Source organism: Natator depressus, chromosome 16, assembly GCF_965152275.1.
Source record: "Natator depressus isolate rNatDep1 chromosome 16, rNatDep2.hap1, whole genome shotgun sequence".
Classification (NCBI taxonomy): Eukaryota; Metazoa; Chordata; order Testudines; family Cheloniidae; genus Natator; species Natator depressus.
This window is the reverse complement of record NC_134249.1, coordinates 3,827,332-3,850,406: the sequence shown is the minus strand read 5'-3', so window position 1 is coordinate 3,850,406 and position 23,075 is coordinate 3,827,332. Positions and strand designations below refer to the sequence as shown.

The window sequence follows — 23,075 nt, the reverse complement described above, 5'->3', positions numbered from 1 at the left end:
GAATGGGCTGGATGAATGGACGATAAGGTAGATAGAAAGCTGGCTAGATTGTCGGGCTCAACAGGTAGTGATCAATGGCTCCATGTCTAGTTGGCAGCCGGTATCAAGTGGAGTGCCCCAAGGGTTGGTCTTCGGGCCGGTTTTGTTCAATATCTTCATTAAAGATCTGGAGGATGGTGTGGATTGCACCCTCAGCAAGTTTGCAGATGACACTAAACTGGGAGGAGATGTAGATATGCTGGAGGGTAGGAATAGGATACAGAGGGACCTAGAGAAATTAGAGGGTTGGGCCAAAAGAAATCTGAGGAGGTTCAACAAGGACAAGTGCAGAGTCCTGCACTTAGGACGGAAGAATCCCATGCACCGCTACAGACTAGGGACCGAGTGGCTCGGCAGCAGTTCTGCAGAAAAGGACCTAGGGGTCACAGTGGACAAGAAGCTGGATATGAGTCAACAGTGTGCCCTTGTTGCCAAGAAGGCCAATGGCATTTTGGGATGTATAGGTAGGGGCATTGCCAGCAGATCAAGGGACGTGATCGTTCCCCTCTATTCGACATTGGTGAGGCCTCATCTGGAGTACTGTGTCCGGTTTTGGGCCCCACACTACAAGAAGTATGTGGAAAAACTGGAAAACATCCAGCGGAGGGCAACAAAAATGATTAGGGGACTGGAACACATGACTTATGAGGAGAGGCTGAGGGAACTGGGATTGTTTAGTCTGCGGAAGAGACGAATGAGGGGGGATTTGATAGCTGCTTTCAACTACCTGGAAGGTGGTTCCAAAGAGGATGGATCTAGACTGTTCTCAGTGGTAGCAGATGACAGAACGAGGAGTAATGGTCTCAAGTTGCAGTGGGGGAGGTTTAGGTTGGATATTCGGAAAAACTTTTTCACTAGGAGGGTGGTGAAACATTGGAATGCGTTAGCTAGGGAGGTGGTGGAATCTCCTTCCTTAGAAGTTTTTAAGGTCAGGCTTGACAAAGCCCTGGGTGGGATGATTTAGTTGGGGATTGGTCCTGCTTTGAGCAGAAGGTTGGACTAGATGACCTCCTGAGGTCCCTTCCAACCGTGATATTCTATGATTGTATGAAAGCTCAGTATTATGATCTCCATTTTACATATGGGGAAACTGAGGCATACAGCAGTTAAAGTGACTTGCACAAGGTCACTGGTACCTGCTTTATAGGCAGGAATAGAACCCAGCTCTCCTGAGTCCCACTTGAATGCACTATCCACTCGTCCTCACTGCCTCTCACAGAGCAGGCTCTAACCATTGACTTTAACATTCCAGTCATGCCACGCTTCCCATCGGGTTGCAGTAACCTCAGCTAGGCCACATACAGGAGCAGCTCCAATTCCCCTGGCCCCTAGCAGTGGTGTCCAGGCGGTGAAAGAATTTCTTCTCATCTCCCCCGCAGTGTCTTAATTTTGCTCTTGACGTCCTGATTGTGTGCGAAACGCTGCACCTTTGTGTCCCCTTTTCACCCTCCCCTTTGGGGGTTACTTTACGGCCCGGGTTCTGATTTGCATACTTAGACATTGATAGGCACAGATGCCAGCCATTGAGCAGCTGTGCACCAATGGGCCAGGCTGGCTGCCTGCAGCTCAGTGCCTGAGCCCTCTGCCCCAGCCCCCACCCCAGGGCCCAGGCGGGAGACGCAGGGAACGACAGGCTTGTGCCACGTGAGTGCCTCCAGGCATGGACGATGCTGGGCTCCATTAGTCAGGCCTGGGCAGGATGGGGCCTCTGGGATGGAACACTCCGGCCTGGGGAGGTCTGGGGGCGTGGCTGCGGACCATAGAGAGGGGCTAGAGTGGATCTGGCAGCTCGGCCGGAGCGGAAGCGAGGAGCGGGAGGGCCGGAAGCCCGCGGCGTGGGGAGGAGCCGGAGCAGGGGAGCTGAGGTGGGGGATCTGGCCGGGGCAGGGTGAAGCTCGCGGGGGCCTGGCTCGTGGCCGGGGGGGGCCTGAGGCGGGGGGGCCTGGGATCTCTTCCGCCCTAGGGGCGGGCTGGGGGGCTGGGGCCAGCAAGTGGCTGAAGCGGGGGTGCCGGGGGCCCGGAGGGGGCGGGCGCGTTGCCCTCTGACAGGCGCCTGCCCTGCCTCGCCCCCTGCCCCGGCACGGAGCTGCCGGGCCCGGCAGCGCGCGGAGGCCGCACACGCCGGGCCCGTGTGTGTCGAGCCGCTGGCAGAGCCAGGAGCTGGCTGAACGCAGCAGGGATCGTTATTGAACAGTTCGGCTCACGAATTCTCGCGAGGCGGGGAGAGACTGTGTCAGGTTAGAGGGGCCCCAGCAGGAATGGGAGCTCAGCATCTAATCGCCCTAGACCACTTCTCTGTAGGGGGGGATGCGAAGACCTATACCCACTTGTACCAGCGTTGGGGCTAGTGGGAGCCCTACTGTAGGCTGGGTTCTGGTAGCTTGGGGCGTTTACATCGCTATCTTAATTACGCCTGCTGAGCTGATGGAAACACCTTTATACAGCTCCCTAGTGGAGAGGTGGTTTCTGGGGCTCCTTGCATCTTGTGCCAAGGCCATGCTGTCTGCATCTGGGGTCATTATCTTATCATGTCCCTCTTTCTACCTGTAGCCCAGTACCCATGACCAGTGCTCTCCTGTCCACATGCACAGGAGAAGATGCGGTTTTGCTAAGAACTACCACAATTCCAAGCTTCTGAGGGGTTGTTACGAACTGTGAGTCAAAGGTATATATGCTGTTTAACCTGTTGTTCCAGATTACAAAAAGTTCTCAATTGGCTACAGCCTTTTACGGTCCATATTATTGTCTTTGAAATCTAGCTGTAGTCCATCAAGATGAAAGACCAAAGAGGGAATATTGTCAAGTGGCTATAGCAGGAGAATAGTTTTACTTCTAATTTATTGTATGGCATTAGCCAATTCACTGGTTTGTGCCTCAGTTTCACCGGCTGTAAAATGGATACCATTATAATAATACCTGCCCCACAGGAGTGGGGTGAGAATTAATGAATGTTTGTAAAGGTCTTTGGGATCCCTAGATGAAAGGTGCTATAGGCATGCACACTGTTATTAAAGGATAGTGTGGTGTTAATGCAGATAATTGAAAAAGACTCAGGGCTCAATGCTTCTCTCAGTGAATCTAGTGGAAGCAGGATCAGGCCCTAAATGTGAAGCAGCAGCAGCAAATTCTGGCTACATGTGCGTACCCCATTGAAGTCACAGTCCCCCATGGGCCATCAGCAGTGTTTGAACCTGGAACCTTCAGCACCAAAGCTTAGATGTCTACCTCCTAAGTTAAAGGACAAGGTCCATTAATTGTCAGCAGTAGCAGGCTGTGCCTCTTCTGTGGACCACTCCCAGAGCGAGAGACACCACCCACTTTGCAAATGTGTTCTATATCCCCCCCCCAGCAGGGTAAGCCTCTCATGAGTGTCTGAGCTGACCTAGAGTTCGTATCTGTTTAGATGCCAGTTTTATAATAGCCTCTGCCTTGGGCCAATAGCTGGGGTTGAAACCCAAAATATAGACCTTTACCCTTCCCTGAGGAGGACAGATAACAAGGTTTTAAAGTGACAAGGTGGGTGAGTAATCGCTCTTATTGGACCAATTTCTGTTGGTGAGAGAGACAAGCTTTTGAGCCACACAAAGCTGCTATTATGGTCTCTCTCACCCACAGAAGTTGGTCCAGTAAAAGATCTTATTTCCCCCACTTTGTCTCGCTAATATCCTGAGACCAACACCCTGCATTACCACCCCACCTGGGGTTGGCCCACGCAGAGTGTAGCTGCCTCCTACTGCCCCCAGCTAATAGATCTTGTTCTTTAGCTGATGTACTAGAAGCTGTGCTTTTGTGCTGAAAGTCCCAGGGTCAAATACTGCTGACAGCCTGTGTTGGGGGTCACTGTATGAATATGTGCATGAATAAAACTAGGCCCATATGTGAGCATTTGTAGTACTGGGTCCTGTTTGTCGTGGCCTTTCACATGTGAACAATTTCATAGTAAACGTTAGTGTCCGTCTCGGTAGTATGGAGCCTTAAAGAGTTGCTACATTAAAAAATAAAAGTAGAAAATTCATTAAGAAGCCATTTCTGTTTGGGGACAAAAAACTAGAAGAAAATCATTAAGGATCAAGTCAAAGGGAATTTAAAAACAACAACAACACAGCACACCACCAAATGTTACGGTATGAATACCAGTGATTGGTAATGTGAATTTTAGAAATCTCTCACTGTCCCTATGTGTGTGTTTGCTGCTTCCTGTAAAAAGCTGCTGTTCCTTCCTTCTATGACTCTCAATAAGTTTGCTCAGACAGGAGAACCTTGCTACTCTGCATGACCCCAACCTGGGACGTTTCTACCTTCTGTGACGAACAGGCACCAACTTCCCCACTGTGTTTATTTTCAGAGCCCTTTGGTGACAGAATGACAGTATGGATGTTGGGGATAGTCCCCTTCTCCCAGACAGCATCCTCTATGAGATTTTCCTGTACCTGGACCACGTAGATGTGCTCTCGGCGGGGTTGGTGTGTCGGCAATGGCATGCGGTGGCCCGGGATGAGTTCCTGTGGAAGGAGCTGTTCTATAGATACTACAGGGTCTCTCGGGAAGTGCCACGGCACCCAGGTCTGGTATTTTTAACTACGTTTAGTAAGTTATCAATTTTGCACTGTTGAAAAGGGCTGGGTTAGCTGACTGGTAGACCACAGTCCTGTTAATTGACAAAATAGGAACAGCATTGGCAGCAGCACAAGATTTCCTCCATGCAGCTGTGCCAGTTTGCCCCCCTCTGACCTGTAGGGACCCCATCTCTGACTGATGGTATTCTATAAAGGCCCATCCCTGGAGAGCTAAGCACCGAGATGTGTGCGGGACATGCAGCTCCCAGTAGATTATTTAATCCTTGGCCTCTTAGACAGGTCAATGTGACATGGGCACTGGTCCATGTGACATGAACTAGGGATTGCAGTCCAGGGAACATCAGCCATCACATAGTGACCTAGAGGGGAAAGGGTCTATTGCCCATCAGACCCTGTTGAAAATTGTGGAATGGAATTTGCTGAAGATTCAGAGATTTCCCTCCCCTACCCCATCCAAGTCTAAAATTTAAAGATTTTTTTAAACCCTTCTGCAGACTGACAGTTTCTTACAATACCTAGACCAGGCTGCTGGGTGATTATTGTCCCTTTAAGAAGGGCATAAGCAGGTACAACGAATCTCATGTTTATGGTGGTGTTGTGTTATCCACTTTCAAATGTGGGTCTCACTTGGCCTTGCACCTGAACATCTTCAACCACTGGTTGAGGACTGGCCAAGGAAGACAACAGTGGTCCTTAACCATGGATCACCAGGTCATATTCCTAGTGTAGACAGACCCTTGTTGCTGAGAGGACTCGGGGACTGGGCATTGCCAAGATGCATACAAGTCCCACTTGGGAGGTGCAGGCTTTATCATGATTCTGCAGAACTCTGCTCCCCACCATATGACATGTACAGCAGCCATGTGCTCATCCTCCAGTTCCACTCCCGTGGACGAGAGTGGGAAATCAAGAGGATGCAGAGGCAGAGAGTGCCTGACCTTCCAGCTGAGTGAGGCAGGAGAGTCATGCTGTGAAGAATGAGTGAGCAAAGAACCCATTCTTGGGGGAGGGAGAGAGAAGTACAAAAATGGCTGCAAAAATCCACTTTGCTTCAACCCTGCAGCCTTTAGGATTTGTAGCTCCAGCATGGGGCTGCTGCCTGTTTTCTGAACCCTGAAGGTTTTCTCTGTCACCATAGACCCTTGGATAACTGGCTTTTAGCTGTAACCAGCATAAGTAAATCCAAAATGAAGGTGTATTTAATATTTCCACGTTAGTTTTGTTTGACTTGTGCATGTGCTCCTCTAATTCCTGTTTACTCTGTGGCCATAGCTGGCAAACCTGTTTGATAGCTGCTGTTATGTCATTGGACCCATTAGTGCAGTAGAATAAGTCCAGGAATTTGGTTGGGTACTTCCCCAGCTCTGCAGGGCGCTGAAAACAAAATAGCTGGAGAACTTGGTGCACTGGCCTGTACTGCTCTCCCTGTGTGACATACCTGTGACAAGAGGCCGATATTAAAGGATACTGCCAACAAAATGAGTGGCGGAACTGGAGTTTCAAAGAGGTCATCCACCCTAGGGGACTGATGGAAAGGAGCAGAGCCCCCCAGTCTGGTCAGTAGGTAGGTCTGCCTGTGTCAAGCTGCTCCTGTTGAGAAGGGACTACAATATCAGGGTTCCAGTTCAAACCTAGGGAGAAGCATCATGTCTGTAGGCTCAGTAAATGGGATCCAGGGGCTGCTGTGACTAGGAGCATTAGTGGAATGCCAAATTAGAGCTGTGACCCATCTAGCCCACTCTTCTGTCAAGCAGGGGCCAGTGCTGGATACTACAGAGGAAGGTGGAAGACTCCCTTAATGGACGGTTGTGGAATATGCTGCCCATGAGTTTCTTCTTAGCCCTCAGTTAGTGGCTGCTTTATACCCTGCAGCAGGAGAGTTGATATCCCTAACTTTTGAACTCCTATCTAACATAACTATGGATGTTCTCATTACCTATATAAAGATCAGCTCTTCCTCTGAATCCTTGGCCTCGTCAGTCCTCAAACTGGCCTGTGGAACTCACTGCCACAAATTATGCATTTGTGTAAAAAAAAAAAAAAAAAAAAAAAAAAAAAAAATCTTACTTTTGAGTCTTAAGCTTGTGACCTTTCATTTTCACTAAATGTCCCCAGGTTCTTATATTGTGAGAGGTCCTGAGGTATTTTTGTGAACCTCTGTCGCATCTCCTCTCTAAATTAAACAGGCCCTGTTCTTCTCAGTCCCACTTCATATAGAAGCCTCTTCAGACCACAGACCATTTCTGGACTTCTCATTTTTCTATCTCATTGTTGGCAGAGGGAACAGAACGGAACTCAGCATTTCAGATGAGGGTCCCCAATTAATGTATATAACTACCACAATAGTTGGACAATGGCACAGATGCCTAGGGAAGTCATGGAAGCTCCTTCGCTGGAGGTTTTCAAAAGGAGGCTGGATGGCCATCTGTCTTGGATGGTTTAGACACAACAAATCCTGTGTGTTGCCAGGGGGTTAGACTAGCTCAGTGGCTCTCAGCCTTTCCAGACTACTGTACCCCTTTCAGGAGTCTGATTTGTCTTGCATGCCCCCAGGTTTCACCCCACTTAAAAAATACTTGCTTTCAAAATCGGACACAAAAATACAAAAGTGTCACAGCCACACTATTGCTGAAACATTGCTTCCTTTCTCATTTTTACCATATAATTATAAAATAAATCCATTGGAATATAAATATTGTACTTCCATTTCAGTGTGTATATAGAGCAGTATAAACAAGTCATTGTATGATATTTTAGTTTGTACTGACTTCGCTAGTGCTTTAGATGTAGCCCGTTGTAAAACTAGGCAAATATCTAGATGAGTTGATGTACCCCCTGGAAGACCTCTGCATAACCCCCTGGGTTAAACGTACCCTTGGTTGAGAACCACTGGACTAGATGACCCTCGTGGTCCCTTCTAATCCTGTGGTTCTATGATGATGATGTAATATTCTTACTAATGTCTATCCCATTCCTTATGCATCCTAACATGTGGTTTGCACCTTAACCTCTGCTCAGGGCTCAACAATAGGCATTCATTGGACTCTCCATGGTGATCCCTACATCTCACAGTGTGGCTTAGAACCCACCAATGTTTCTGAGTTAAAATCCTTCCAATAGATGTTTCCTTATATTTATTAAGATGGTCAGAGAAAATCTGATTACCAATGGCTGCGGCTATGGCAGCCTTGTCTACACTTGGGCTCCTGCCATTGCTAACGCTAGTGAGAAATGTTAAGTCCCTGTTATAGACAAGTCATGTGGCTTTATGGCTTCCACTTATGCTGAGCTTTGACTCCTCCCTCCTATCCCCATGTGTTGTAGCTGCTGTTTCCTGGTACGAGGACTTCCAGAGGCTCTATGACACCATCCCCTGTGTTGAAGTGCAGACCCTGACGGAGCACAATGACCAGGTCTTACACCTTAGCTTCTCCCACACAGGTTACCTGTTTGCATCCTGCTCCAAGGACTGCACAGTTAAGGTAAAAGGCATGCAGCTGTTGTTCTGAGGGGTTTATTCACTCATCTAGGCTGGCCACATTCAGGTTCCAGCTGTGAAAATCTTCCGTTGAGCTCTTATATGCTGACCCTCTCTGGTTAGTGCTGTCAGGCCTTCTAGTCAGGAGCTGTGGGGAGGGATTCTGGGGCTGAAACTTCTTAGTGTCCAGAAAGCAGAGAAGGCATGATGGGCAGGTCAGGAGCATCTGAGTTTGTGGGGCTTTGGGCCATCCGGACTGCTCAGTCCGGCCCTTCTCCGGGTGGCTGGTTATCACTGTGACTTCTGGGACTCCTTTACTAGACCTCTTTTGCTTCCTTTACAGGGCTTAGTGCATTTCTTGTGTGATGTGGCTCTCCTAAGTGCATCAAGGAGGGGAAGCAGGGGTTGTGGAGGTTATGGGCAGGTTGCACAGGGACAAGGGTTTGGCTGGGGAAGGAGTGGGAGTTGGCTTTGCAAAGCAGTCTCTGGATGCATAGACTATAAAGCCAGAAGGGACCATCATGATCGGCTAGTCTGACCCCCTGCTCATCACAGGCCACTGACCCTTCCCCACCCGCTCCTGTAAGAGACCCCTAATCTAATTCCCTTGCCTGAGCTCTCCCTCGCTGAGATTTCTGACCTAAGCCCCAAGCCATGTGCTGTCACCCCAGCCTGAGCAATGATTGGGCAGGGATTAGGAGAATAGGAAGGGGACCCAGGAAACAAGTGAGACATAGACATGGAATATCAGCATTGGAAGGGACCTCAGGAGGTCATCTAGTCCAGCCCCCTGCTCAAAGCAGGGTCAATCCCCAATTTTTGCCCTAGATCCCTAAATGGCCCCCTCAAGGATTGAACTCATAACCCTGGGTTTAGCAGGCCAATGCTCAAACCACTGAGCTATCCCTCAGTGGTGTGAACAGTTTTGTGGGTCTAGGTGTCAGGGCTCCTGACTCTGCTACTGACTCGCTGTCCCTGTGGGTGAGTCATGTCCCCTCCCTGTGCCTCATCTGGGGGGCTCTGCACATTGACTGGGTTCACTTGGCCCTGCCCTGGGGAAAGCTGGCTGGGTGCAGCAGGGTCCAGACTGACGACTGAGGTGGCCAGTGGCGGTGTGGAGGTTGGAAGGTGGACTAAGTTAAGGCCAGGTGTCCCTACCTAGACACCAACTCCATTGCCAGGGGAATCCTGTCAGACTGCAGTGACTTCTGCTAGCATAGGGCCTGGGCCCAGCTCCAATCCCACTCGCATTGTACTGGGGCCCACTGCAGTCAGAAATGAAGGTGGTCACAGGCCCTTCCCCCAGCCGGGGGATGTGACCAGTGTTCCCTCTAATTTCTTACGCACGTGTGCGGAATGAGTTTTGTTATGGACACCAATATGAAGGTGATGTGTGACATGACCCTGTGTGACACATCACCTTCATATTGGTGCCCATAACAAAATTCATATGGTGGGCTTGGGGCCGAGGGGTTCAGAGTATGGGAGGAGGCTCAGGGCTGGAGCAGAGGGTTGGGGTGTATGTGGGGGGGTACAGGCTCTAGGGTGGGGCTGGGGATAAGGGGTTTGGCGTGCGGGAGGGGGCCCTGGGCTGAGGCAGAGGGTTGGGAAGGGTGAGCAGGGGTGCTCTAGGGTGGGGCCGGGGTTGAGGGGTGCAGGCTGGGCCAGGGCTGCAGTGGGAAAAGAGGACTCTTCCCAGCCCTCTCTCACCTCAGCAGCTCGGGGCCAGGGGAGAGGTGCTTCGTCCCAGCCCCAGCAGCTCCAGTGGGGCTGGGCTGAGCTGAGAGAGGGGCTCCTCTGCCTAGCAGCTCCGGCAGGCCTGGGTCGGGCTGAGGGAGGGGCTCCTCTCCTCCGGCCGCGGCAAGTCCACAACAGGTCCACGCTGGGGTTGGCGGTGAGGGGCGCCTCTCCCCGCCACAGCCCTGAGCCCCTGCGCCTGGCTTAATCGGGGGCCACGCAGCTTAGAGGGAACCTAGGAAATGACCCTAAAATGAACCAGGAGGCAGAACTGAGCTCTCAGAGGAACAACTGTCCTGAGTGCTGCAGAGCACCAGCCCTCTGAGGCTGAGGGAATGATAGTAACGGGGCAGTGCGCTGGTTGGGGCCAAATTCATCGAACATCTTCATAGCAATGACTGCAAACCCTCCGGTTCCCTTCTGAATGGCTCTCTGGCAGCGAGGCTGGGGTTAGCACATCTCCATCTGTTTGCTTCCGTGCCTCCTGACTGGTGCTCTATGAATCCTGGTTAATGACACACTCTGAGTGAAACAGCCAGCCCTGTCCCCTTTGTCCTCAGATCTGGAACAACGAGCTGGCCATTTCCCTGCTCCACAGCTCCAACATGCGGCTGTACAACTGGAGCTACACCCAGTTCTCCCAGTTCAACTCGGATGACTCCCTCCTCCTGGTGTCAGGGGTCTTTGTGGGGCCTCGCAACTCCTCGTCAGGAGAGATCGCTGTCATTAGCCTGGGTAATGCTCATTTCAGCTTGGCTCTTGGTGTGAGTGTGGAGCTGGCTGGCTAGCCACAGATTCAGATTGCCCTAGGAAAGCTGAAGGTGGCAGGATGGAGGGGCTGTGACTTGGCCTATGGCTAGGAAAGGGACTGGATGGGTATTTCGTGTCCCTTTGTAAAAGGGACCTTTGGCAGACTCTAATGCTGTTGAAAGTGAGGCACTGATGCCACAGTCAGGCAGCAGGAGAGCAGGCAGTGGGCAAGCTTCCCCCACAGCTCAGTCCTGTGGCCACCCCATCTCCCAGCTCTGCCAATAGCCTCTGAGTCACAAAACCGTTAGCTGGTCTTTTCCTGTCATCACACACAGCTTTGCTGATGCACATCCCTCTTGGCCTGGATTGCCCTCTGCTGCTCCAGTCCTGGGACCATATTAATCTTGAGTCACAGTATCTCCTGCTGTCTCTATCCTGGGTTCCCTACCCAAGTGGAGGCTTCTTACAGGGATGGATTGGCTCAAAACCTGTGGGCCCTTGTTAATCGACAGTGACGCTCACTGCGCCAAGAAAGAGAGAGAGCCCCTATATGATCTAGGGGAATATCTTGGCTGCTAGTTACCATAGCACCACTGAAAGGCAGAGTGTGTTGGGAATCCACACTGATGATAAGCTGTAAGAGGGACCATCCATCTTTACATCCACTCTGCTTCAGGGATCAGCTGGGCCTCTGACTTGAATCCCTGTCCTGTGGGTCCTGTCTCTTGTTTCACTGGGGTCCTTTCTGTGGAGCTGTATTATCCTCCCCCTTTCTCCTTCCCTACAGAGAACTTCACGCTCCTCTCCAGGGTGAGGAATAAACCCTATGATGTGTTTGGCTGCTGGCTGAATGAAACCAACTTGATTTCCGGCAACCTGCACCGAATTGGGCACATCACCTCCTGCTCTGTGCTGTGGCTGAACAATGCCTTCCAGGTGTGTCCCAGGGCCATGCTTCTCCAGGCTCTGTATTGTTTAATAGCCTGGACAGTTCCCGTCAGCTGGGTGTGAGACATTGACTCTCTGACATCACTGCTGAGCCCCCTTTTTGGGGGCCGATGACTTAGAGAACCCTGGGCACTGCCAACAGGGGTGAGGAACGGAGCACTCTCCCACGATCATGCCTCCTGTAGTGGGAGTTAGGGTTGTTCTGGGAGCAAATACAGTGATAGCATGAACTTGGGAGAAGGTTAAGAGGGGTGGAGAGCTTAGGCTCAAGGTAGAGTTGGCTCAAGGCGGCCCTCCAGTACCCCGCTGCCTCCCTGGCACAGCACCCGTTGCAGTGGGCACTTCCCATGTGGCTCTGTGCTGTCTGCTTCCATGCACTCGTGTCATGTTAATGGGGATGGAGACTGGAGTCCAGCCCAGGGTCTCATTCTGGAAGGGACCAGAGGATGAGCCACGGTGAGCAGGTGGGTTAAGAGTCATTGGATGCCTTGATGGGTCCTGTGAGAGCTGGGTGCCTGGGGCTGCTGGAGTCTGTCAGCTGTTGCCAACCTGCCATCATAGTTGGGTGCTTGGCCTTATGGGACACGGGTGCTCACTGGACAGGGAATTAATATGGCCACAGATGGGCCAAAGAATCCTCCTTGCTAGAGGAAATGAGGGAAGTGAATGTCATGTGACTTGTTGGAGGAAGTGCCGTCTCGCACTTTGCGGCTTCCAGTGAGGGGGATCCAAGCACTGCTCCTGCTCTGTCATGGGTTCGCTGTGACCTGTGGAATTCACTTACCCACTGTGCCTCAGTTTCCTCCTCGGTGAAATAGGGAGAACAGTTCCTCCCCCTGGGGGGCAGGTGTTGGATAGGGAGGTTGAGCTCAGTCTGCTTGTTGCGCTTTGAGATCCTCGTTTGACAGGCACTATCTGTTTGTACAGCTCTCCTCACTGAGCCTTACTACAGCAGGCTCTTCTGTTGGCAGGCTGACCCCTTGCTTCTCCCTAGCAGACGGGAGTATTATTATTAGTTTGCCACTTGTGCCCCTTCCCCTCAGTTCTTTAGGCTCGAGCATGCTCTATTCCATCTGCTACCTCTTGCATCAGTTACTACAAACTGCCCCGGAGAAGGTGGACAAACACTGCCTGGCAGCCCATCGCTGTCTTGTTACTGGCCCCGGCAGCCCTATAGAATGAGAATAGCTCCTTCATCTTTCACTGAGTGCTGTGAAACCTCAGTCTCTATTATACAAGCACCAGGGATCTCTCAGTGCTGAGCAAACATTGACGTGTTAACCCTCGCAGCCCCTGAGAGGTAAGGATTTAATTCCCCCATTTTACAGATGGGGGAAAATGAAGCCTGGATGTTGAGTTGCCCAAGTTCTGAGCCAGACCCTGCAAGTCCTTTTTCTACCCGTTAGCCTGTGCTCCCTTTTTAGTGGTGTTGACAATTTGCATGCCCAAAGAAGTGGAGCATTCGTGTCACTGGCAGCCTATGTCAGTGCAGATTGTGAGATGAAGCAGTCTGCAGGATGAAGTAGCTGCAGTGAAACCCTCCCAAAGGAAGGAAATGGAGAAATGGACTCTAGGAAGCAAATTGGTAACTGTTTTTCTGCTCCTAGAATGGCCAGTCAGCTGGCACCAATCATGCCGAACCAGTGGTCAGAATAGAAGCTTTGTTCCTGAATCTATGTTTGTTAGGACAGGCGGTGTCAGCTAGAGGACTAAAGCAGAGAACTCTGGGTTCTATTCCCAACTCTGCCGCTGTCTGGCTGTGTGACCCTGGGTAAGTCACTTCCCATCTTACAGGTGGGGAAACTGAGGCACAGAGGGGAACTGCTATACTGGCCCATCTCCAGGGGCTCCATTCACCACCACTTGTAAAGTGCTTTGACAGCCTCTGTTGAAAGGCCCTAAAGGGCACAGTGCTGTTTAGAGAGGGCTCTCTCTCGAGAGGGTTTGGGGCTCCTATGAAGTCTGTTGTAGAAGTGATCCTGAGCCCTTTCGTGCTCTCTGGTACTGTTTGGTTACAGCGAGAAGGCATCTGCGCACTCTCTCCCCTCTGTTAACAGGGCATAGAGTCTGAGAATGTGAATGTAGTGAAGAGACTGTTCAAAATCCAGAACTTGAATGCCAGCACCATCCGGACAGTGATGGTGGCAGACTGCAGCCGCTACGACGCCCCGGACCTGCTCCTGGACTACAAGGAGCAGCTGGCTGCTGCTACCTCTCCCTACCAGGTCTTTGACCTTGGCAGTGACAGTGAGGAAGAGGAGGTGAAGCCCAAGCAGAAAGTGATGCCAGAGCCAGTGGCGCAGGCATCGCCGGGTGGTGGGAGTGGGACAGCAGAGGATGGGCTGCAGCAGTTCCTGGATGACCTCCTTGAAGGCCATGTGATGCCCGTCCTGAGTGAGAGAGAGCTGGAGACGAAGGTGGCAGAGCTGCTTGCTAGGAACCGGACTAAACCGCCTGAACTAACCCAGCTCCCCACAGAGGCCAGCAACAAGAAGAAATACTTAATCTTCACCACAGGATGCCTCACCTACTCTCCACACCAGATAGGTGAGTAGCAGAGCTCTGCCTTGCTCGGGCTCCCGCTGGGCTTTGACGTTCACGACACAATCTGAGGGACAAAGCTGGGCAAGGACAGTCCACTTGCTGACTCAGTGCCTTATTGTAAGTGAACTGCTGTTTTAGTGCAGAGGCTCTGGTCACCTCCTAGCACAGTGGATTGCTGTTAGGTGCCTTCTGTAGTTAAGGTTTCAAAACCGCTTCCATTATAACCCCTTTCCAAAATGCTTCCCACCAGGCTGTGTTTTTCCAGGCTTGGTCTCTGGCCAAAGGTGAAACTTTCTGGGAAGTTTATGCAAAATCCTGTCAGCTGTTTTGAGATTAAAAAAAATTCAACTCCCTAGAACTTTTTAATAATAAAAATCTAGCCACCCCTTTTATTTAGGTTTCAGAGTAACAGCCGTGTTAGTCTGTATTCGCAAAAAGAAAAGGAGTACTTGTGGCACCTTAGAGACTAACCAATTTATTTGAGCATAAGCTTTCGTGAGCTACAGCTCACTTCATCGGATGCATACTGTGGAAAGTGTAGAAGATCTTTTTATATACACACAAAGCATGAAACAATACCTCCTCCCACCCCACTCTCCTGCTGGTAATAGCTTATCTAAAGTGACCACTCTCCTTACAATGTTGCCAACTGTGCCCACATATCTATTCAGGGGACACCATCACAGGGCCTAATAACATCAGCCACACTATCAGAGGCTCGTTCACCTGCACATCCACCAATGTGATATATGCCATCATGTGCCAGCAATGCCCCTCTGCCATGTACATTGGTCAAACTGGACAGTCTCTACGTAAAAGAATAAATGGGGACAAATCAGATGTCAAGAATTATAACATTCATAAACCAGTCGGAGAACACTTCAATCTCTCTGGTCACGCGATTACAGACATGAAAGTTGCGATATTACAACAAAAAAACTTCAAATCCAGACTCCAGCGAGAAACTGTTGAATTGGAATTCATTTGCAAATTGGATACAATTAACTTTAGGCTTGAATAGAGACTGGGAGTGGCTAAGTCATTATGCGAGGTAACCTATTTCCCCTTGTTTTTTCCTACCCCACCCCCCCAGACGTTCTTGTTAAACCCTGGATTTGTGCTGGAAATGGCCCACCTTGATTATCATACACATTGTAAGGAGAGTGGTCACTTTAGATAAGCTATTACCAGCAGGAGAGTGGGGTGGGAGGAGGTATTTTTTCATGCTTTGTGTGTATATAAAAAGATCTTCTACACTTTCCACAGTATGCATCCGATGAAGTGAGCTGTAGGTCACGGAAGCTCATGCTCAAATAAATTGGTTAGTCTCTAAGGTGCCACAAGTTATCCCTTTTATTTAGTTACAGCTAGAGAAATGTAAATCTTGTCATAGCCAGGGACCTGTCTGAGGGCTCGAGCCCTTGCTGGGTTTAAGAGCTCCGAGCGTCTGCAGGCTACGTACCGAGCATGCACAGCAGATGTATTTTTATTTTTTCTTTCTGAGGTACTTGGAAAACTGCAGGTGCAACCAGTTATATGGGAGCTCTTGGCAACACTGACACCTTATGTCTCTGATTCTCCCAGTTTGGCTTGTTCTCATTGAGACTCAGGGCAGGTTGGAAGAGGATCAGCTCAGATCTGAGTGCTCAGACCTCCAGCATGTTAGGGCTTTGCACATTCAGCCAATGCTCGCTTTAAAGCATTCCCACAAACAGCACTCTCTAAAGTCTGGAACCCCACTTTTAAGTGGTCTAATTGTAGAAGGTTCAGTGATTTCCAGCCCCTGCCTCATTCCCTTGCGGAGACAGAGCCACAGCCACAACACTAGCACTGGCGGCTGACTGCCAGAGTCCTAGGTGACAGCCTCTTTGGAAGGGGGCTTTCCCTCCACTTTTCCGTCCCCCATGCTGGAGCCTTAAGTGGGAAGAGCCCTGTGGGGCTAGGGCAAATGCTAGAGCTGTGAGGAGTGTCACCACCAGGAATGGGAGTGGGGACAACTGATCCTCCCCCCACCTACCCCCTAGCTTCTTTTCAAAAGGTCCCTAAGAAACAGAGCCCAAGGCCAGGGAGGAACCAACCACCTCTAGTACAAGCAGAAGGGGAGGGAGCGGGAAGCTGCTCTTGGTCTCCCTGCTCTGCATCTGTTGTGAAGCTACCAGGGTGAAGCGAACTTTGCATCTTCCTGGTTCCTTCCCCTGCCTGCACTCCCCAATTCAGCCTCCATCCCCTCCTGCTGCTGGCTCTCTTGGCTCTGATCTGATTTTACCACCTGCCTGAGCCAGAAGGGAAGGCTTTCCAGGTTCTAAGTTTGTAGAAAACAGTTAAGATGAGCCACTTGGGAAATAGTCTGTGATCATATAATTGAAGCCTGACTCCTAGTGCATGATATACACAAGGGGCAGAGTTAAGGTCATGTGTCCAACCCTAGCTTTGGCATTTTGTGACTTTACCTGTGCACTGTAACACTGCAGTAATGTAGAACTAGCATCTCTAGGTTCCTCCACCTCCTCCACCACCAGCAGGCTGTAATATTCTGCCATCTGGTCTTGTGTTGGTGTTGAGAAAAGTACAGCCCATCCTCCAACCTGGCCTGACATCACCTTTTCAGCATGGGCCCTGGTGGCTACAGGATGCTCCATCTGGATGTGAGCAGTCAGGTCCCTTGGATCAAGGCTGCATATTGCATGCTGGGACCTGTAGTGTACATAGGCTGAAGCACCATGTGAAAAATGGAAAACAACTGCAAATTATGTGCAGCCCTTGGGCTTCTGTAAAGCTGCCAGCATAGCCTCCTGTGGGATAGTTATGGTGCCTTTGAATTAAAGGGATTTCTTAACTTGGAACTATTGCCTAAAGCAGAGAGAGTGATCTTATACCAGGGCAAACCACAGGCTTCTTCCTCTCCCAATGGCAGGCATCACAGAATGTTTGCTGAAAGGTTTGTGTGTAGAACAGGCCTCCTGCATCTGATCTCTGCCCCAAGGACTTGGTATTTAAATTTACTCCCTGCATGCTTGGAGCACACTGCTCCGATGGGTTGGGTGCACTATTGGAAGTCCTACATGCCCTACTGGTGTGTCATTGACTCACGTGAGATCAGAGTTCAGTCCTGCTACCAAAGCTCTCGGCTTCACTCATCTGACCTGTGCTGCTCTCCGGCAGGTGCTTTGGTGGCTTCCCTTTCCTTCCACGCTGCAGGATTTCTCTGCCAGACCTAGATTTGAATCCAGGAGATGTGCTACTTAGTCTAATATTCAAATGAAACCTGTCACAGGAGCCAGGGAAAAGGTCATCTCCTTTTCCTATTGAGGTCCAGGCAGAGTTGCGACCCAGGGCCCCTGTTATAGGCTCTCATCTGCGTCTCATTTGGGCTGCTGAGATGGATTTCCCCAGCCACCTCCCAGACAGGATCTCAAAGCTGGAATTCAGCTGTCATGGTGCTGTGCTCATGTGGTAAAACATCCCTCAGGGAACCTATTTGGTGCCCCTTTGTGGTGTACAGAAGACAGGTGTGACCGGGGTCCTAGTGGGGGCCAGCTGTGCGGTTCACCCTAATTGAGTGACCAAAGAATGGGGCAGACAAACCCCCAAAAGCTGGTGGATATTCCAATACTTAGATTTACCAAGCCAGCATAAAACAGCTTCTTTATTACCTTACTGGTTACTCAGAAGTCCAAACAACACAGTTCCCTTAAAGTGATCCAGCCTCAAGCCTCCATCCAGGTACCCACATCAGATATGATGAAATTTATGTAAATCTTACTTCAGAATATAAAAGAAAAGGTTCTACCAATCCCAAAGAATCGGACACATTATCTTCCAGGTTAATGAATATTCCAGATCTTACCCAAATACACGCTACAGCCAAGTCTTATTAACTAAACTAAACTTTATTAAAAAACGAGAGAGAGAGAGAGTAGGGTTAAAAGACCAACAGACAGACAGGAGTTCAATTCATTGAGGTGCAGATTGACAGCAGAGATGGTGAGCTTCATAGCTGCAAAGAGTTCTTTCAGAAATAGGTTATAGTCCAATGACCTATGTCCAAATATCGTATTCAGGGCATTCCCCCAGCATAACTAGGACCTCAGTCTTGCGACTCAAACTTCCCCTGATGAAGCCTAAGCAGCTCTGAGATGACAGAATCAGGACCCAAGGACCTTTTATACAATGTCATGTCTTTTGACAAGCTGGAGTTCAAAAGGTTATTAGCATGACTTTGAAGGAGGTCCATCACCAGTACTTAGCTATAGAATTAACATATAAGGCAGTTTGCTTGTTCCTCCACTAGTCACAGTACATTTCAAAGAGAGATGAATACCGAGATATCCCGTGTTTACAATTCAGTTCAATGCTAGGATGTTCTTTTGACCTCTGAATTATCGGAATACAGCATAGGCAGGGACTGTTGATTACATTGTTGACCCTACTCATACATATGTAAATACCCCAAAACACAAACATTCTCTCCTCACATGTCTTATGAGGGTTTTTTATTTTGCAGGATGTTTAACCCTTTCTAGCTATGCGTCACAACAGGCCTTTCATGTGACTCTTGTTCTGCCCACAAGCTGATGCATTGTGGGGACAATCATTGAGGGCTTGTAAATTGCCTTGATCGCCAGATAAAAATCACCAGGCACAACCAGTGTCCCTTCATTTAAATAACAACAATAATGCTAGCTCTTACAGTGCTTTTCATCAGCAGATCTCAAAGCACTTTACACACCTGGTTGGTATCATCCCCATGAGGAGTGAACTGGAAACGTGGCCCGAAAAGGCTGGCAATTGGGGCACTTCCACACTTCTCTGTGCTTCTCTACACTTAAAATGCAGCTATAGCACTTCCGTGAAGATACTGCCTGTGCTGATGGCAGGGGTTCTCCCATCCACCTCCCTGAGAGGTGATAGCTATGTTGACAGCGCTAGGTTGATGGGAAATTCTCCTGTGTGAACCGGTCAGTATAACTGTCGCTCAGGGATGGGGATTTTTCACGCCCCTAAGCAATGTAGTTATACCAATCTGATTTCCTAGTGTAGACCGGGCCTCTACCTCTAGAAGGCCTGAAGTGTGTTTTACTGAGAACTGGTAGTGGTGTTGAGTGTGATCGTCCCAGGACTGATCCAGCTTGGAGGACTCAGAGCTGTGGCTTGGGAGCTCTCTGCCAATTACTGAAGGGGTTGGTGCGAGATCCTTAGCACAGAGCTTCTCTCTCAAGAGTGAGTTTAAAAAGGTGTAAACCAAATGTCTGACTGCACCCCCCTCCCCCAACTCGGTTGTCTCTGCATACATATGTTTGCCTTTGCAGGATGCCTCTGAGGAATCTGTTGCAAATGACTACAGTTAAGATTCTGTCATAGGTATTTTTAGTAAAAGTCTAGGACAGGTGTGTGACATTATTGACATGAACTGTGATCGTATAGATCATTGTTGCAACCAAGGTCATGTAGTGGCACCAAATCTTGTACAAAGGAGGTCAAGTAAGGTGTCTATGAAAAGGTTATGATGTGCTGGTTATGATTATGCTATCTGTAGGCATGTACCATTTTTGTATTTAAAGTTATAAGTATCAGCTCTTTACTGTCTGTATTTCAAACTTGTGCTATGCTTCTGGGTGACACCCCAGACAATTTGGCATCAGCACTGCCTAGCCTGCTTGATGGCCCATCAAGGACCATCAGCTACACAACTGACCCATTGAGAGATGGCAGCTACACCTTGTGACTCAGCAAGGCATGCAGGGGCCTGCCTATGGGGAGAACTCTAAGGGTTTTCCAGGCCATGTGCTGGGCAGCTTGTGTTTGGAACAAAGCAGCACAGGCCACGTGACAAAAGGACTATAAAAGGCAGCTGCATTACCTCCATTTTTTTCTTCAATCCTGCTTCTTACCCCTGGAGGAACTTTGCTCCACTGAAGCTCTGAAACACCAGTAACCCAATCTGTCTTTAGACCCTGAAGCAGAGCACAAGGTTCAGACAAATACAGACAGAGCGAATACTTAACTTTAAATACAAAAATGGTACATGCCTACAGATAGCATAATCATAACCAGCACATCATAACCTTTTCATAGACACCTTACTTGACCACCTTTGTACAAGATTTGGTGCCACTACATGACTTTGGTTGCAACAATGATCTATATGGTCACAGTTCATATTAATAACATCACAAAGTGTGAGCAATAAACAAAAATTCACAGAAGGCTGCATCCTGTCCCTGACTTTTACTAAAATACACTTGGGGGGGACTAACAGTCAGTAGAGCGCTGCCAGGGGCTGAACTCCGGCAGCTGCTCCAGTCCCGCCACTGCTCGTGTGGCAAGGGCTGATGGCTGCTGCTCCAGCCCCACGGGGGTGGACCCAGCCCCATGGGGCCGCAGCTCCAGCAGTCAGCCAGCCAGCAGCTCTGCCACTCCCGGGGCCAGCCGCCACTGTGGAAGAAGTCAGAGGTCCTGGAAAGTAATAGAATCCGTGACCTTCATGACAGAATCGTACCCTTACAACTCAGTTAATTTGTTCCCAGGCAGCAGGGAAGGGACCTTCTCTCAGGACTGCATCAGGAAACCACCACTGCAGTAATCGGCTGGTCCCGGTTAAACCTAGTTCCAAGGAGATTATAGTCGTTGAAGTGTTTTGTGTTTGCTTTTGGAATTGCTCTGGCTGTAAACAGTGGGAGTGAAGGGACTAAACACCCCCATCCTAGCTGCAAACCTCACTGGAAGGGCACAAATGATGCTTTGGGCTGGTGCCACAGGAATAGCCAGCAGAGGAGTGTGCCGAGGGACTGATGCCCTGTACTGTGCCATGACTCTCAGTCCCCACCCGAGCCTTGTCATAAAGGAGTCAGTTCCCAGCCAGGGTCCCCCATGTGGGTTTCCTCACTCCTAGGAGCTTGTAATAAGGTTTCAGAGGGACGCTCTTTGCTCTGGAGCCTGCGGGGAGCTCCCCTCGGTCCTTTGGCTTTTGCATGTTACCTATGAGTCAGGCAGCAGCAGCGCCCTCTTGCAGAGCGGACTAATCCCCCTTTTTGCCTCCCTTTCCCCTGAAGGGATTAAGCAGATCTTGCCTCATCAGATGACGACTGCTGGACCGGTGCTTGGGGAGGAGAGACGTTCGGACGAGTTCTTTGATTCGCTGGATCATGTCATCGACATCCACGGTCACATTATTGGGATGGGCCTTTCACCTGATCACAGGTGGGTGTGGCAGGATGCGAGGCACAGCAGAGCAGAGGGTCTGCCATGGGGATGGAGCCACTGGCCACCAGCTGATCACTTTAAGTGTAGTTAGTATGTGTGTGTGTGGGGGGGGGGTGGTTCCAGAGCTTGGTGACTTCTTTTATTTAAGAAGAGCAAGGGGATTGTCCCCTGCCTCCATGGGCTCATTAATGCGTGTACACAGGCACAGACTAGACAGGCCCTTGGTATTTGAGATCTCTTCTCCCGACCCCTGGCACAAAGCAAAATGCATGGAACTTAATGTGTCTATTAGCAGGGTGATAAGCCGAGTTGGCTCTGCTGGGGTCTAACCCTGGGTTCTGAAAACCATCAACTACAGCCCTGTGCAGAGGAATGTCTCCGTGCCTGCAGCCAGGCACAGCATGCATAAGCTGCTCCATGCCAGAGGCTGCTGTAATGGGGCATTGGACCCAGAGGGTGTTTCGGAGCGTAAATGGCTCTTGCATGTAATCATGGTGGTGCTTCGCTCATGTGCACAGAGTTAAACTGGTCACAGGATCTGGGGTCAGGAAGGAATTCCCCTCTCAAGCAAGTCGGGGAAAGAGTTGAGAGGACTCTCCATTAGCTCAGCTGAGTGTAGCTTGCTTTTGAGTGCAGGGACCCGGGGAGCTTGGGCTTTCCTCTTGTCTTGTATGTTTCTGTTTCTCATGTGTGTGACAGAAGGGGGGGAGGGGCGCTTGGTTTAGCCCACACCGGAGAAGAGGTGGCCAGGAGTCTTGGCTGGGAGGGATAGGAATGGAATTGGGGACCAGCCAGATGCTGATTCTAGTAACTGCATGCAGGAGCTGCCTAAGGAGATGTTTTCCCCATCTATGTGCTCTTGCTCTGGCTCTGTAGCTGGGCTAGGACCTCTGAGTGGCTGGCTTGACAGAGGAGCTTGGTGTATAAAATGAACTCTCCTTGGAGTTTCCCAGCAGCACGTACTTAAAGGCCCCTTGTTAGGCACTTGGGGTTTCCGACTTGCAGAATTGAGCAGGGATGGAAATGGCTTAATTGAAATCTTAAAAATAGTTTATGTAAACGGCTGTTTCCAAAACTCCCAGCCTCCTGCTCCTCCTCCTCCAGAGTCTGTAACCCAAACACCACGGCTGCGAGCTTGCACTGGAGAGCCAGGCAGTGAAACCAGCCAGTGCCCTAGCACAGTCACGCCAGAGAGGTTTTCTAGACCGGATGGTAATGCAGTTACTGGAGCAGTGACCCAGCAGTGTAACCTGTCCCCTAGGTACCTGTATGTGAACAGCCGGTCCTGGCCGCGGGACTGTGTGATCTCTGATCCCATGCAGCCACCCCCCATCGCAGAGGAAATTGACCTGCATGTGTTTGATCTGAAGACTATGAAGGAGGTGAAGCGAGCCCTCCGCGCGCACCGGGCCTACACCCCCAATGATGAATGCTTCTTCATCTTCCTTGATGTCAGCAGGGACTTCGTAGCCAGGTGCCCAGTGGGCCTGTCTCTCTTGGCTGCAAAGCTAGTGGGATGGGAGGGGAGAGAAACCCAGTTCCCCGGACCCCTGTAATGTGCTCCTTGGGCCCCTGGGTTTGTTGTTACAGAGCTAGGTCTGTGGCTGAGATGGGGTAGATTCTGCAGCACAAGGCCCAGCCTCGGAGGCACTCGGGCAATTCCTGCAGCAGCGCGACTTACTTGAAAAACTGTAGGCTTGTACCGAATGGGATGACTGCCAACCACGTGCTCAGTGCAGTGACGAGGCTAGCAGTCAGTATGTTATGCTGTCCCCATGCTCTTGATTTGACAGTGCAGT

General features: G+C 50.2%; 1 protein-coding gene across 3 annotated transcripts in view; it reads left to right on the top strand.

Annotated features, from left to right (window-relative positions):
- Nucleotides 1-1,850: 1,850 nt before the first annotated feature.
- The window catches only part of FBXW5 (F-box and WD repeat domain containing 5), a 34,923-nt gene continuing 13,698 nt past the window's right edge, over nucleotides 1,851-23,075 (top strand). For 2 of the 3 annotated variants that reach the window (XR_012642097.1, XM_074973680.1), the window contains exons 1-9: nucleotides 1,851-1,904; nucleotides 2,590-2,704; nucleotides 4,385-4,602; nucleotides 7,941-8,098; nucleotides 10,392-10,566; nucleotides 11,369-11,517; nucleotides 13,587-14,076; nucleotides 21,126-21,273; nucleotides 22,538-22,750. Coding sequence is in view for 2 of the 3 variants with exons in the window: in XM_074973680.1 (XP_074829781.1) it covers nucleotides 4,410-4,602; nucleotides 7,941-8,098; nucleotides 10,392-10,566; nucleotides 11,369-11,517; nucleotides 13,587-14,076; nucleotides 21,126-21,273; nucleotides 22,538-22,750 (1,526 nt within the window). In the remaining variant the exon portion in view is untranslated. Of the gene's footprint in view, nucleotides 1,905-2,161; nucleotides 2,277-2,589; nucleotides 2,705-4,384; nucleotides 4,603-7,940; nucleotides 8,099-10,391; nucleotides 10,567-11,368; nucleotides 11,518-13,586; nucleotides 14,077-21,125; nucleotides 21,274-22,537; nucleotides 22,751-23,075 lie in introns of those variants that run through there. The other variant, XM_074973681.1, reaches the window with a different exon arrangement.